General features: G+C 35.6%; 1 protein-coding gene across 5 annotated transcripts in view; it reads right to left on the bottom strand.

Annotated features, from left to right (window-relative positions):
* Positions 1 to 17,626, bottom strand: part of LOC138700358 (transcriptional regulator ATRX-like) — a 172,004-nt gene that overhangs the window by 152,911 nt on the left and 1,467 nt on the right. For 4 of the 5 annotated variants that reach the window (XM_069826933.1, XM_069826932.1, XM_069826934.1 and 1 more), the window contains exons 2-4: positions 5,589 to 5,704; positions 2,643 to 2,813; positions 2,417 to 2,541 (exon numbers count right to left, since the gene is read on the bottom strand). In XM_069826933.1, coding sequence (XP_069683034.1) covers positions 2,417 to 2,541; positions 2,643 to 2,813; positions 5,589 to 5,658 — 366 coding nt within the window. In that variant the 5' untranslated portion in view covers positions 5,659 to 5,704. Of the gene's footprint in view, positions 1 to 2,416; positions 2,542 to 2,642; positions 2,814 to 5,588; positions 5,705 to 17,626 lie in introns of those variants that run through there. The other variant, XM_069826937.1, reaches the window with a different exon arrangement.

Genomic DNA, 17,626 nt, shown 5'->3' with positions numbered 1-17,626 from the left:
CGAGACGACAGGTACGAAGGAATAGAAGAGTTCAAGATTTCGAAGAGAAAGAGAAGTGAATGTAAATTTCTTTTCTTATCTAGTTTAAGCCAACCTATTGCTTCCAGGGATGGGGTAATATGATCATATTTACGAACATTGCTTACAAAACGTACACACAAATTATGAGCACGTTGAAGTTTCATTTTGTTGTCGCTGGAGAGGTCTGTCAGTAAAATGTCCGCATAGTCGAAATAGGGAAATGCAAGTGTCTGCACAAGGGACTTTTTTAAGCAAGAGGGGAGATGAACATTTATCCTTTTTAGCACATGGATAATAGAATATACTTTTCTGCAGGTTTCTGTGATTTGCATGTCCCAGTTGAGATTATTATCCATGTGAATGCCAAGATTTTTTACTGAAGAACTGAAAGGGATATGCACTGTACTTACTTTAACAGGGGAAATGTCGAGGTGTTTTACAGCGTCGGTTTGCCGTTTGTGTCCTAATATAATTGCTTGTGTCTTTCCAGGATTGATTTTAAGACGGAGTTTCTTTGTCCATGTCACAATCGAGTCAATGTCTTCGTTCAATTTATCTATAGCGTCATTTACTCGGTCTAAGCGGGAAGAGATGTAGCATTGAAGGTCGTCAGCATACAAGTGATAGTTACAATGCCTTACAAGAGATGTAATATCATTGACATATATTGTGAACAACAATGGTCCGAGTACCGACCCCTGTGGTATACCTGATGTTATGTCAAGCCAGGAGGAGCTTCGATTCCCGGATACAACACATTGTTGTCTTTCCCGTAAGTAGGATTCGAACCAACTCACAGCAGTCTCTGACAAATACATATTTCTCAATTTATGGGTGAGCAGGTCAAAATTTACAGAGTTGAAAGCTTTGCTAAGGTCAAGAAGTGTTAGTATTGTTACTTTATTAGAGTCGATTGCTTCACGAATGTCTTCGGTCACTTTAAGTAGAGCAGTGCTTGTGTTGTGTCCAGCTCTGAAACCTGACTGATACTCGTCGAATAGTTTGTGTTCGTTCATGTAGTTAGTAATTTGTCTGTGTACGATTCTTTCCAGTGCTTTTGAAATGGCTGGCAGGATACTGATTGGTGACGTGATCTCCCTCCCTCCACACCCCTAGCTGGGGTACCTGTCCGACCGGTTGAAGTACTGGCAGACAGCGGTGGATTTCACTAAAAAAAAATGTCGCTCTCTAAGGAAGCTCCTGAAGTAAAAAAGTCCAAAAATATTATTTCCACAAAGAATGGGAAAATGAATTCTTTTGTTGCGAAGAAGGGGAAAGCGTTAGGTGCTTATTATGCTACAAAATTTTACTAGCACGTTGAGCTACATTATGAAAAGATTCGTTTTAATGGAACAAATTTTTAATTTTATTTTAGTAGTCCACACCTGTGGAGTAACGGTTAGCGTGTCTGGCCGTGAAACCCCAAGTGCAAGTGCACAAATATGGCTGGTTTAGATGTATATAAGCTTAAACAACTTTGCAAAGTAAAATATTCACATCTTTGGAGTTTTGTTATGAAAACTGCTTCTATGTTTGGCTCATCCTTTATTTGTGAACAGTTTTTTTCTCAGTTGGCCATTGTAAAATCCAAATCAAGATCACGCATTTCAGACGAAAATTTATTCTATCAGCTCACAATTTCAATGTCTGACATAACTCCAAATTCTGAAACACTTGCTGATTTACGTGACGAAGAAGAATAAACGAATCCTTTCTTTTAAGGGCATGAGTCAATTGACGTAACTTGATAAAAAAAAACAACAAAGAACTACAGTAAGAAGTTTAAAAAAAAAATAGCCTAATTGTTGTTTTTCTGTTTCTTGGTAATGTGCTCGATATTTTGTTAAGAATCTATTTTTCCTTAGTTTCTTAATTTTATTTTCAAAGGATGCAAATTAGAGACTGATGCCCTTTCAAAACAAATAGGTTCAGATTATGGCATTACTTTTTAACTGTTGTGGAATTGTACGTTTTATATCATTTTATAAGGATTTTACAGTAATTGTTTAAATTAGAAATACAGTTATGTTTCAGATTTTTGTAAAATAGTTTGTATTTGTTTTGGAAAATTTGTTTTCTTTCATTGTCATTATTCATAAAAATAACATTTGTAGAAAACTGTGTATCTTTTTGTCCTGCGTAATTACTTAACATTCCGTGTTTGAATATTTCACATGATCCACCGCTGAGTATTACGTTAACAGGTGATGCGTGTTGCAGCAATCAGAGTAGTACGGCGCATCTCTTTAAATGCCCACGTCTGTAGTATACTGTTAACCCCACATACCAAGTTTCAAATCACTGAACCACATGCTTCAAAAGTTATTTATGTAGTGTGGGACTTTTAACTAACCCTGTTTACACACATTATTCTTACTTTTGTGAGAAGACATACCTTACACATCAACACCTTGAGAATAGGATGGTGATATACATCTCGACCTTCTGAAACTACAGACTGTAGACTGCAATTGCAGGCTGTACATCTCAACTTACGACTTGATACCACCTCATCTACATCTACAACAAATTGGTGGGTATTAATTTTACTAGTTTAACATCTCCAGCAAGTAATATTTCATAATTCTTTACAATAAAAACCTGATTACTCCAATACCTACCACTGAAGTATTTACGCCTGTATTTATATTCTTTTTCTGATTCGTCTACTGACATTGGCCCACCACTGCGACGAATTTTAGATGGCGATTTATAAGAATCATTTTCTTCCGACTCTTTGTCATTCTTTTCTCTACTCGAATCCCTACTGGACTGAGCTTTCTTGTTCTCCTCTGCAATAGACAAGAGAAGAGCAGTAAGTGCACAAACCAAAATTACCAAGTATGTACTAAGGTTGGATAAAAAGTAATGGCAACAGTTCGATATTTCTGACATGGCTTTATTCACAGGGGTACAACATTTACGTACCTTCTATATAGTCGCCCCCCTTATTTATCACCTTTTTTCCAAATGTTTTAAAGGCGGCGTACACCATCAGCGCATCCATCTTTGTTGATGTTCCGTATTGACCGCTCTATAGCACAGATAAGTTCATCTTTAGTATTGTACCGGGTCCCTCACAGTGGTTTGTTCACTTTGACGAAGAGATCATAATCACATGGACTCATATCGGGTGAGTACGGTGTATGTTCCAGAATCTCCCATTGCCAGCGGCGCAAGAGGTCCTTGACAGCAGTAGCGGTGACTCCTTGCATTGTCAAGAAGAATGATGGAGTTCTGTACCACCAAGTATCGTCGTTTTCTCCTGAGCACTGGACGAAGGTAGTGCTGCAGGAACCTGCAGTAGTAGTCCGCGTTTGCTGTCTACCTTGGAGGTACATCGTGGTGCAGTATTACCCCATCAATATCATATGCCACAATGCACATCTCCTTCACAGCACTTTGTGTAGGGCGCACTTTCTTTGGACGAGGAGAACTAGGATGCTTCCATTCATTTGATTGGCGTTTCAAGTTTGGTACATATGAGTGAGTCCAGGTTTCGTCCATAGCGACAATTCGTTCAAGAAAGTCGTCACCTTCCCTTTGGTACCGGTCCAACAAGGCCTTTCTGGAACGCTTTAACCCATCGTGCGTTATGGCAACGCTGCATCGCCACATGCTTCATGCAGTCCCTGAAAACATTCTTGTGCACTATGACCTCGTACCATTTCAATTTTGATCCAGGAACGTTGCTCTAGTTTTGTAAACATGTCTTAGGGCACTTGCACTATCCCTATGAAAGTCAACGTTCTACACATTGCAGTAGATTGACAGAGTACTGTCGCCGCTGGCTGCACTAACTCATCTAATAGTCCTTGTTCATGTCCACACAACTGGTAGCTCTCGAACGCACCGTCGTCATGTGACAACAGTGTTGCCATAACTTTTTATCCAACCTATGTAAAACATTACGAATTTTTTTTGTTATTATTATTATTATTATTATTATTATTATTATTATTATTATTATTATTATTATTACATTTTAATTCCACACAGTCAAAACACTGTGATAGCACAGTTAGCCAAACAGCATATAGATCAACTTTCCAGAATCCAAATTCTATGGAGTTCATGAAACTCTGCTTCTTCTGCCACTATTTTGTGTTTTATTCAGTGCCATCCTTTATACTAATATAGTAGCAGTAAGAAAATACCTTGCAAACTATCCTAAAGCACAAGTAACAACGGGAATTTCTGAACTTGGCACCAATGCCAAGGTATATAGGTATGACTAAGGAGCAGATTTCTATGTAATTAAATATTATTTTTGCGGTGATAAAACACAATTAACAAAGTTAAATTTTCGAACATATAGTTTCAAGTTTAAAACCCGAATTTTATTTCACATAAAAACACATATTTTCACAAAAAAATCGTGTAAATACATATTTTCAAGAAATCTATTATAAATACATAAATCTTGGAGTGTTTTTACTTAAATAATTTTTTTACAAGAACTTTTAAACATTTTAAACTAAATCAATTATGTCACTCAAGTACGTTATCTTTTTAAGAATTCTTGGTTGCTTCGTATTTCTAAGCGCTGTGTGGTGTATCCATAATCCATTTTTGTAATAGTATCGCCGAAAGTTCTGAGAACTGCCAGGCAGCATATCAGTGTTATTATTAGAGAATAAATTAACGTGGACAAGGAGGAGAGATCTTGCAACACATAATTAGGAATGTTTATTGTTGCTGAAGATGATTTCATTCCACGCTTTGTTTGTGAAACACAACAGATAAGAGCTCGGGTATGAACATTATTTAATTTAAACAAATCTCTCACCTCTCGCTCATGTCCATCAAGTAAGGCAATACATCTTGTTGTGATTCCCTGTTATCGGGCTTGGTCAATCGATATCCTTCAAGATATACTGAAAGATGGTTGTTTAAAAAACGACTGGCTTTCCTATTAGGAAATCTAATCTTTTTTGTGTGACACCATAAAAAAACTCGAAACATCCAAAAAATCTCTTGTCTGAAACAGGGAGGTGCGTGCCGTGGAAATTAAACTAGACTCGGTACCAGGTTCAGAAGCACAATTACTAAGGGACAAATTCCAGAATGTGTTTGGGAAAAACAGTGGATATAAAAAAATGTGTATTAAGTATTGGAGGATGTGCCTGTAGGTGAAATTGACGGTGTTTGTGTTTGTGACATTCCTCTCTTTAAATATGCACGTCTGACGTCCTGTGGTGTGGAAAGATCATTTTCCCAGTATAAGTCGTTGTTCAGAGATAATCGGCATGCATTTGTGTTGGAGAATTTGGAGATGACCTTTGTTGTTCACTGCAATTCTCGGCCAACTACTAGCATTCAAGTATGGTTGGTGAGTACCTAGTAACATTTTTTTTCCAAGCTAAGTAAGGTATTTTTGTCATATTTAAAACAAATATTTATTTGTTTTTAGCTAATATTTTCGTACTTTTTAGCATTTTTAGCACATAAAAATCCGCTCCCTAGGTATGACATCATTCAAAACAAGACAACCTAACAAACGAAATCTAATGATATTAAATAATATTAACCAGAATTTTAAAAAATGAATATAAATCATAACATACCATTTCCTACTTTTTTCAGTTCTTGCGATGATGGTAAAACCAAAGATATATCTTCTGATGTATCACTCATCTTTTTACCTTCACTTCACCTTGTAATTATCATTTCCTTCTAAGGTCTGAAATAACAATAGATGTATTAGTTTTTAATTAACAGTTTATACACATGGCTTCGATTGGAGTAGTTAGGCTTATTTCTAATGAGGTTAAATCCTTACCTTAACTGCGGATTTGATTTTCTCAATTCACTTCAGTTCAATATACAAATACCTTATTAACATGGAAGCTAAAACACTTCAGATCATGTGGAAAATGAAAGCAAGAGAGTCCTTCACTATTTAAAGACACTTCGTTGAAAATAAATCAGATACCATCCACATTACCTGAAGAGGATAAGAATGCTGTGAGAATAAATCTCAAGTAATTTGAAACTTGCAGAAAAATGCCATTAAGCCAGCATAGGAGTCTACCCAAATCACCTGAGGAAAGAAAGATCCTACAATTTTTGGTATGTTAAATGCAGAAATTCGCTGGGTCATTGCCTAAAAAGAAACTGCGTACTGAAGGATGCACTTGAAGGAACGGTGAATGGGAAAAAAGTTCAGGGCAGAAGAAGGTATCAGATGATAGACGACATTAAGATATATGGATCATATGTGGAGACTAATGGGAAGGAGGAAAAAAGGAAAAATTGCAGAATGCTGGGTTTGCAGTGAAGGAGTTGCCCTCGATCAAAAAAGCTATGAGTGAGTGGAATGTAGTAAGCATTGGTCAGGTCATCTTACCACCAGTATCAGCTCGCGGTTATAAAGGTTGGCAGTTCTGCATGAAAAATAGTGTATTTTGCAAACGCATGCTGTTTATTGCATCTAAATCGAATGACGCGTGTAATTACAGCCCCTTCTCAAAGTTGACTGTGCACCCGAAATTCTACTCCAACCATACATGCGCTACACCTCTCCCACCTGGTACAACTAGTCACATAGTGGAGATGTGCCCCACATGCTTTTCTAGTTTAAGTCAAATTAACTAAATCCTTCACTCCGGTCTTTGTTCATGTATTTTATCCTCTAAACAGAATACACGGGTGGGGGAGAAAGCGTTTTAATGAGCAAAGCAAAAAACCAATCGTTTCCATTACACATTTCGGTATTAAAATGACTAGTAGGTTACATAATTTCCTCGACTTTTTCCAGAAATTTCAGTATTTAAATTTTGTGTAGGACATCCTAATTTCTTAATTTAACATGCAATTTCTCTTTTAATTTCGAAAAGGGTTGGTCGATTAGATTTTCATTTCATTCATTTTTAATATTTCCTTAGACACACTGACTAATCACATCACACCACCCACAGTATTATAACACACTGGAACTGTAATGATATACAGTAGTCCAGAAGCCTATGTGTTCTAACGCAGGTCATAAAGATATGAGGGTGTTGACGGTTCTTTTGTATATTCGGATAGCTCTAATGCAGTCTTATCGGAAGGTGAAGAAAACCAGTTTTCTGCTGCTGACTGCCCTACGTTGAGCTTCAGGAACTGCCGATCACAGATCCGAAAAGTACACTACAGCTAAAATTCTCGAGCAGTTCAAGGCTCCTACAGACAGTAAAATCTCGAATCGAAGGAGAATGAATTGGAAAAATAAATGAAACAATGAACTAGATTACATAAAAGCACACTTTATATTTTTAATTTTTTCAGGTCCATTTAAATGGCGGTTCTGCAGCTCTGCAATTCTTATTGTAGAGCCGCTCCCTGCTTACCACAATAGTGGTCCAGGGCACATACATTACCAAATACAGTGAAACCTTGGTAAGATGCTCTTAAAGGCGTATATCAAACTCAAAATAGAGACGATTATATTCGTGACTCTTTTATTGCTGGACTTTCTTCTTCTCAAATACAACAGAGGCTTTTAGAAAATGATACTCTCACATTGGAGCAAGTTCGAGCTATGGAGTCTACTGAAAAACTGTCAAATTCGTATCCCAATGCACTATTCTCTGCTTGTATGGCTAATTCTAGCCTTCCTAATACTTACTTAATTACAAATGGCTTTTAAGGAACCCGGAGGTTCATTGCCGCCCTCACATAAGCCCGCCATTGGTCCCTATCCTGTGCAAGATTAATCCAGTCTCTATCATCACACCCCATCTCCCTCAAATCCATTTTAATATTATCCTCCCATCTACGTCTCGGCCTCCCTAAAGGTCTTTTTCCCTCCAGTCTCCCAACTAACACTCTATATGCATTTCTGGATTCGCCCATACGTGCTACATGCCCTGCTCATCTCAAACGTCTGGATTTTAAGTTCCTAATTATGTTAGGTGAAGAATACAATGTGTGAAGTTCTGTGTTGTGTAACTTTCTCCATTCTCCTGTAACTTCATCCCACTTAGCCCCAAATATTTTCCTAAGCACCTTATTCTCAAACACCCTTAACCTATGTTCCTCTCTCAGAGTGAGAGTCCAAGTTTCACAACCATAATGAACAACCGGTAATAGAACTGTTTTATAAATTCTAATTTTCAAATTTTTCGACAGCAGACTAGATGATAAGAGCTTCTCAACCGAATAATAACACGCATTTCCCATATTTATTCTGCGTTTAATTTCCTCCCGAGTGTCATTTATATTTGTTACTGTTGCTCCAAGATATTTGAATTTTTCCACCCCTTCGAAGGATAAATCTCCAATTTTTATATTTCCATTTCGTACCATATTCTGGTCACGAGACATAATCATATACTTTGTCTTTTTGGGATTTACTTCCAAACCGATCGCTTTACTTGCTTCAAGTAAAATTTCCGTGTTTTCCCTAATCGTTTGTGTATTTTCTCCTAACATATTCACGTCATCCGCATAGACAAGAAGCTGATGTAACCTGTTCAATTCCAAATCCTGCCTGTTATCCTGAACTTTCCTAATGGCATATTCTAGGGCGAAGTTAAAAAGTAAAGGTGATAGTGCATCTCCCTGCTTTAGCCCGCAGTGAATTGGAAAAGCATCAGATAGAAACTGACCTATACGGACTCTGCTGTATGTTTCACTGAGACACATTTTAATTAATCGAACTAGTTTCTTGGGAATACCAAATTCAATAAGAATATCATATAATACTTCCCTCTTAATCGAGTCATATGCCTTTTTGAAATCTATGAATAACTGATGTACTGTACCCTTATACTCCCATTTTTTCTCCATTATCTGTCGAATACAAAAAATCTGATCAATAGTCGATCTATTACGCCTAAAACCGCACTGATGATCCCCAATAATTTCATCTACGTATGGAGTTAATCTTCTCAAAAGAATATTGGACAAAATTTTGTACGACGTCAACAAAAGTGATATTCCTCGAAAGTTACCACAGTTGGTTTTGTCCCCCTTTTTAAAAACAGGTACAATTATGGACTCCTTCCATAGTAAATCTAAACATGCAAAGCCACAATAATCTCCTCCTCCTGAATTTGCATCTGCTATTGTTAGATATTTAAAATGTTTCTCTTGTGGGGGTATTCCAAACATAACAGAGTAGAGTATCCTGCTAGAAATGAGATATGTAAATGCTGTTCCAAAAGAGGATATTTTGCTAAAGTTTGTAAAAGTGCTCCTAGAGTTTCTATACAATCATCAGCCATAACTAATTCATTAGGTTCTGTTATTGCTACTTCACCACTTTGTCTCTCTGGAGCTGTCATGAAAGTAAAAATAAATAAAATACCAGCAGGAGCTTTAACTGATACTAGAAGTTCTGAGAGTTTCATTAGTGAAAAATTAGTAAATAAATTAAGAATACCAACTTTTGCTCCACGAGATGTTAGTTGCTATGGCCACTACTTCATTTATTTCACAAATAAATAAATCTTGTTACATAAATCTTGAAATACATGGAGAATATTATAAGAGGATAAAAGTTTCTGTTCTTACTAATCTTCGTGCAGATTACATAAGTAGACATAATATTCGTCAATATTCTCTGTTCTTACTAATCTTCGTGCAGATTACATAGTAGACATAATATTCGTCAATATTCTCTGTTCTTACTAATCTTCGTGCAGATTACATAGTAGACATAATATTCGTCAATATTCTCTGTTCTTACTAATCTTCGTGCAGATTACATAGTAGACATAATATTCGTCAATATTCTCTGTTCTTACTAATATTCGTGCAGATTACATAGTAGACATAATATTCGTCAATATTCTCTGTTCTTACTAATCTTCGTGCAGATTACATAGTAGACATAATATTCGTCAATATTCTCTGTTCTTACTAATCTTCGTGCAGATTACATAGTAGACATAATATTCGTCAATATTCTCTGTTCTTACTAATCTTCGTGCAGATTACATAAGTAGACATAATATTCGTCAATATTCTCTGTTCTTACTAATCTTCGTGCAGATTACATAGTAGACATAATATTCGTCAATATTCTCTGTTCTTACTAATCTTCGTGCAGATTACATAGTAGACATAATATTCGTCAATATTCTCTGTTCTTACTAATCTTCGTGCAGATTACATAGTAGACATAATATTCGTCAATATTCTCTGTTCTTACTAATCTTCGTGCAGATTACATAGTAGACATAATATTCGTCAATATTCTCTGTTCTTACTAATCTTCGTGCAGATTACATAGTAGACATAATATTCGTCAATATTCTCTGTTCTTACTAATCTTCGTGCAGATTACATAGTAGACATAATATTCGTCAATATTCTCTGTTCTTACTAATCTTCGTGCAGATTACATAAGTAGACATAATATTCGTCAATATTCTCTGTTCTTACTAATCTTCGTGCAGATTACATAGTAGACATAATATTCGTCAATATTCTCTGTTCTTACTAATCTTCGTGCAGATTACATAGTAGACATAATATTCGTCAATATTCTCTGTTCTTACTAATCTTCGTGCAGATTACATAGTAGACATAATATTCGTCAATATTCTCTGTTCTTACTAATCTTCGTGCAGATTACATAGTAGACATAATATTCGTCAATATTCTCTGTTCTTACTAATCTTCGTGCAGATTACATAGTAGACATAATATTCGTCAATATTCTCTGTTCTTACTAATCTTCGTGCAGATTACATAGTAGACATAATATTCGTCAATATTCTCTGTTCTTACTAATCTTCGTGCAGATTACATAGTAGACATAATATTCGTCAATATTCTCTGTTCTTACTAATCTTCGTGCAGATTACATAGTAGACATAATATTCGTCAATATTCTCTGTTCTTACTAATCTTCGTGCAGATTACATAAGTAGACATAATATTCGTCAATATTCTCTGGTAAAAGTATCTTTCAGTGGCTCTAAACCTCCTTTGACTGTGTGTGGTCTAGTTAGTGCAGATGTGCCATCTGTATCTTATTTAGTAATCTTACCCCTAATGGTAAACCAATTGGCATTAAATCAAGAACACATTCTGCTGATGAATCGAAATTCTTGCTGAAGGCATTGTAGAAGAAAGCCACTCGCCTTGGCGAGAACAGGTGCTTGTAAAAGGTAAAGGTATCCCCGTAACATGCCATGAAGGCACTTGGGGGACATGGAGGTAGAGCCCCATGCTTTCCGTGACCTCTGCACTAGAATGAGGTGGTGTGGTCGGCACCACACTCTGAGAACAGGTACTTGTTAAACATGAAAACTATAAGAGGTGAATGGTGATTGATTATTCACACACTATAAATCAGTTCGCATTAATTGATGCTTACCCACTTCCAAAAATAAGAGAAAATTGTTTCACCTGTATCTAAATATAGCTATTTCAGTTCTGCTGATTTAGCAAGTGCTTATCAGATTCTTATAAAGGAATCTGAAAGACCTTATACTGGTTTTGAAACTGATGGAAATCTATATCAGTTTTGTAGAGTAACATTTGGTCTAACTAATGGAGTAGCATGATTAAAAAGGAAGAATTAAAGGACACATTTGCTTATTTAAACAATGTAACCATCCTTCAAATATCTTGGAGCAATAGTAACAGGAAATTAAACGCAGAAAAAATATAGGAAATGCCTGTTATTATTCGGTTGAGAAGCTTTTGTCTGTTGTCAAAAAATCTGAAAGAATTTATAAAACAGTTATATTGTTTGTATAGTTGTGAAACTCGGACTCTCACTTTGAGAGAGGAACAGAGATTAAGGGTGTTTGAGAATAAGATTCTTAGGAAAATATATGGGGCTAAGAGGGATGAAGTTACAGGAGAATGGAGAAAGTTACACAATGCAGAACTGCATGCATTGTATTCTTCATCTGACATAATTAGGAACATTAAATCCAGACACTTGAGATGGGCAGGGCATGTAGCACGTATGGGCGAATCCAGAAATGCATATAGACTGTTCGTTGGTAGACCAGAGGGGAAAAAGATCTTTGGGGAGGCCGAGACGTAGATGGGAGGATAATATTAAAATTGATTTGAGGGAGGTGGGATATGATGATAGAGATTGAATTAATCTTGCACAGGATAGGGACCAATGGCGGGCTTATGTGAGGGCGGTAATGAACCTGCAGATTCCTTAAAACCATTTGTAAGTAAGTAAGTAAACTATATGTGGACACAGCTAGGCTGAACATAACTTGAATTGAAAGAAGTTTTTAGATGTTGCTACAAAATACCGATTAACCTTAAACGAAAACAAATGCAAATTTTCTTGCACTTGTAAATCTGTTGGGCTATGCTATTCATCATCATACTAAAAAAAAACTAGGTCCTGATCGATTAAAACCACTCATAAACCTTCCAGTTCCTACAGACTACACTTCTCTTCATAGAGCTCTTGGCATGTTTGCACATTACTCTAAATGGATTCCTAAATTTTCTGGGAAGACTTGCACATTTGAAAGGATTTCCTCTATAAAAAGATATGATTGATGACTTTAACAGACTAAAGGCCAATGTTGTTAACTCTTTTGTAGTTGCCATAGATGACAACTTGCCTTTCTATGTGGAAACTGATGCTTCCAATTATTATACTATTGCTGCTACTTTAACATAGGATGGAAGACCAAATGATTTCTTCTCCCGAACCCTTTCAAAATCTGAACAGTGACATTCAGCTATTGAGAAGGAAGCCTATGCCATTGTAGAGGCTATTCCAAAATGGAGACAGCATACTTAATTGGCAGACATTTCCATCTTATAACCAATCAAAAATCTATCATTTTCATATTTAATACAAAACACCAAGGGAAAATCAAGAATGGCAAGATTATGAGGTGGCAGTTGGAACTCAGTTGTTACTGTTATATCTCCTACCGCCCCAGAAAAGAAAATATTGTTGCTGATACATTCTCAAGAGTTTGCTCTTCAACTAACAGTAATACCACAGTCTAGCATATACAGTCACGAAGCTTGAGTTGTTTAGAGTACTAGGAACAATAGACTGTGGCGGTACTATTTCGCATGTATATGATGAGGCGATAGTAGCAATCCTAGTGGTTAGCAACTATCTTTGGATGCATATTCCCTATATATTGAGCTTCGTGACTGTATATACTAGACTGTGGTAATACTCTTTATCTCCTACATAATGTCCTATGCCATCCTGGTGTTACACGAATGTGTAATTGGATTAGAAGCAAAATCCTACCATTTTCTTTGGATAAGATTCGAAGGATAACAGCATCCTGTTGCATTTGTGCATAAGTTAAACCTCGTTTTTACAAAAATCCCAATGCTACTTTGATTAAACCTAATTCGCCTTTTGAAAGAATAAGCATAGATTATAAAGACCCTCTCCCATCTGAAATTAATAATAAATATTTATTAATTATCGTAGATGAATATTCCTGTGTTCCTTTTGCTTATCCATGGGTAGTAAGAATAAAGCTTAAGTACTTTCTCAAGGTTTATACTTTTGAGTATGAGCACTTCCTGTGATTATATACTCGTAACCACTAGAACATACTCATTTTCGTAAGAATAAAGACATTCTACCTAATGCGAATATATACTCATCTTTACAGCCTTCTTGATCGTTTAAAAGTTAGTATATACTCATGTTACCTATCCTCTTTGACCACATTGCACCGTGATGTTCAGTTTTTTATAGACTTTCACATGCTATCTGCATGTTGTAGTGGTTTATGTTTTGCTTTTTGTAAATTTTAATAATGGATAAATAAATAAATAAATAAATAAAATAAATAATAAAATTAATTAAGCAAATAAATAAATAAGTAAATAAATTAAATAAATGAAATAAATAAGTAAATTAAATAAATCAAGAGATAAATAAAATAAAATAAATAAATAAAATAAATGAATAAATAAATAAATATGAAAGAGAGAGTGAATCAGATAAGTGATGTTAATAAAGCAGGAAACAAGAAAATACTACTGAGAAATCGTCATTACGGGATGTTGGATAGAGATTACAACCCATTTCTAGAATTCCAGTTATGCTAATTGTATTTTTTATTATGGAGCAGTTATATGTAATTTTAAAGTTACAAGTAATTGCATTTTGCAATTCAAATTTTACAAAATAAACTGTAATTGTCAATTATATTTAACAATACAATCTAACATTATAATTTGATAGCCATTCATATTCTTATGAAGAACAAATACGTATTTAACGTATTTCACATTCACTTTTGTGAAGCGTTAAAGGCTTCTGAAGTTCACGTCTTTTTCTATATTTTTCCATGAGATACTACAGCATTCATAAATTATGCCATTTCTTTTTAATTTAACTTTAAACTGAACACAAATCAACAAATATTCAGAATTGAGCCTGCTACAAACCATACTCAGAATAACATGAGAACGAACTTATAAATATGAGAATATACTAGCTTTTATTCTTATCAAGCATGAGTATATATTCTGTACAAGATGGACGCTTGAGTATATTCTACTATGCTTCCATGTTATGAGTATGTAATCAAAAATGAGTAGGTACTCAAATGTTTTTTGTTCTTACTAACAAGAGTATTTACTAAAAAAAGTCCAGTATATACTATATACTCATGTTTATTCTTACCACCGCATGTAAAGATAGCTATGACTACTAAAACTGCTGGGTCTATTTGATTATAAGATATCGGTAGTGAATGTATGACAACTTATGTTGCCTAGATTGAAGAAGGGATGATGTCATAAGATTGTCATCAATTACTGGCATTCACTTTTCTGTATGCCGGGATGTATTGAGCATTTTATAACGATGGTTGGTGTATTAGTTAATTTATAGCCTATGGCTGTGAATTCTGGTAGTTAGATTGGTACATGTGTAATTTTTATTGTCAGTTGGTATTAATGTACGTAGTTTAAATAATACACCGCTATATCAAGTGTATTGATGGTGAGTCCTTATGTTATTTCTTGCAGTTCAAATTACTTGATTTATTTATTGTTTACTTATTTGGTTATGGATTCCATTGCTGGTCCGAGTGGAGATAAGCAAAGATGTGAACATTGGATTTCTGATTCCAATTGAAGAGTCCACTGCAAGGATGATGGATGTCATTTGGAATACATTTTGCAGGAGAAGCAATTGAAAGTTTGAAATGCTTAGCGCTCAAAGCTTAACTGTGATTTTCCGATCATTACTGGACAATGACTATCAGTGTTAATGCCATATAACTCTGTATGTACACTTAACGGCAAAAATAATGGGCCGACTCTTGGTCGATAGAAATGCTAAGTTCTATCGCACGGTTCACTCGTGTAAACATAACCCATTGCAAGGCATTGCTGTGGTGTCTCTGCATTGAAAGTCGTCCGTCTATAATGTAGCAAACCTTACGAGCAGTGTGTGGCCCAGTGGTAAGAAGTCTGACATCCGTATCAGAAGTTGTGAGTTCGCTTCCCGGTACGGTAGAATTATTACTTTTTTATTTTAACTTTTACTTAATTTATTAGTTAAAATGTGAAATGGCATTCGTTAACAAACTTTGTTATGCCTGCCTTGTAAAAATATTATTGCCCATCACCTGTGGGCTATTAATAGGTGAGACCTGGTCTGTATAAACAAAAATACTTGTTTCACATCCTAAAAAACGGACGCATATCAAACACAAATAAATAATTAAATTAACAAAAACAAACAATTTTTTAATATATTAACAAAACAAGGCCTGTGGTGGGGACTAGTATCTCGTCCACAAACCACCTGCGTCAATAACTGCCCTCATTCTGCGCGGCATGGAGTCCACAAGATTATGGAACAGGTCTAAATTCTTGGCCATCTCCTCCCACGCATCTAGAACTCTGTCCCACAATTCCTCAGGTGTCCAAACGGGTGGTTGGTCTGCCCAATTAGAGCGTAGGATCCTTTTGACTGCAGCCCACAAATTTTGAATCGGATTCATATCTGGTGAATTTGGAGGCCAGTCGACTGGGTCGACATCACGCCTCCTCGTAAACCATCTTTTAATCCGGTTGGCGGTGTGTATAGGATGATTATCCTGTTGTATTAACAGATAGCAGTGTTGCTTGAAAGAGAGAGGGAGGTTTATTATTTATTAGAGTTTGGGCATATTCTAAGAGATGGCGCACATAATTATAGTTTTGCGAGACACATATGATGGCAAATTTGTAATTAAAAAAAGAAGATTGGGGGAGATTCGAACCTTGAGCTACTACTACCAACTTGTTCGATAGACCAATGCCGTAACAACTTATGCTACTGTGACTGTTAATATCGGTTCGACATAATACGTGGTTTTCCTGTTCATATTCGCTTCGGTTGATTTTGTATTTATCAATTTTATTATTATTTCACTCTTCAAGGACCCTGATGTATATAGAATCAACCCACCATTCGATTTTATTACATATTTTAGACTTTTAAACAAAATACAGCAAATTTAAAAGGTTTAATTAAGTGTTACCGGGTGAACTATGGCTTTGACGAGACGAGCATGCGCAATGTTATGTCTCTGGAACTTAGAAATTGTCGGCCGGCCCATTCTTTTTTCCGCTAAGTGTACATTCTATATGTCTTAAGCTATGCATTGACAGTCTTGGTTCATTTTCGACAAGAAAGTGACATCTTGGAGTGGACTCTTCAATTCTGAATTGCCTTATGATGAACATGGACGTGCCTGGTATTTTTCTTGCTATTTATGTATGTTGAGTGTGTATGTGGATCTATTCGTTGTTTCTTTTTATTTATATTTACTTTGGATCTTGAATTTGTACGAGGACTATGGTTATGATGAGTTAGATGGATTAAATTAGGGTATACCTAGCTAAGTAGTTAAGTGACATGAGGCCGAAGTATGTGACAAGGTTAGTGGGTTAAATGGGGGAATATCTAAGTCATGTGAAGCCGAATACTGTGAATTCAATGATTTAGGTACGTTTTCTCTCCCGTGTAGCCTATAGTGTGGGGATGGCGAAATTTCACTTATGCGATTGTGTTGATATTCTATTTTGAATAAAAGAATCCCTTGAGCGCTATAATCGCATTTGAAGAACAATAATTCCTGCTTTAAAATCAAAACAGATGTCCATAAAAGAATATGAACATGCGGGGAAAACTTCAGTACACGGTTACTGACCAGATTCACATAGTTCTTAGTAATACCATAATTAAGGAAGTAGAATGCTCTAAATTTTTAGGTATATGGATAGATTCCAATCTAACATGGGAAAAGCATATACAACATCTAACTGAGAAGCTGAGTCGCTTATGTTATGCTTTTCGAGTCCTTGTGAAGATATCATCCATGGATCTTTTAATATCAGTCTATTTTGGATATGTTCATTCAGTACTATCATATGGCATTATTACTTGGGGATCTTCACCAAAAGTTACACAAGTCCTCAAATTGCAGAAAAGAATACTCAAAATCATTTAAAAAGTTCCTATTCGGACTGAAAGTATAAAAATTTTCAGAGAACTAAAAATCTTACCTGTACCCTGCATATATATTTTAGAAACAGTGTGCTTTATTCATCAAAACATAGATTCCTTTAAAACAAATTCAACATATCATGAGTATAACACCAGAACATCCCAAAACATACATCTAAATTACCACAGGCT

Source organism: Periplaneta americana, chromosome 5 (assembly GCF_040183065.1).
Source record: "Periplaneta americana isolate PAMFEO1 chromosome 5, P.americana_PAMFEO1_priV1, whole genome shotgun sequence".
NCBI classification, from domain to species: domain Eukaryota; kingdom Metazoa; phylum Arthropoda; class Insecta; order Blattodea; family Blattidae; genus Periplaneta; species Periplaneta americana.
Note: the sequence above shows the minus strand (reverse complement) of the source record. Positions and strands in the feature narration are given on the sequence as shown.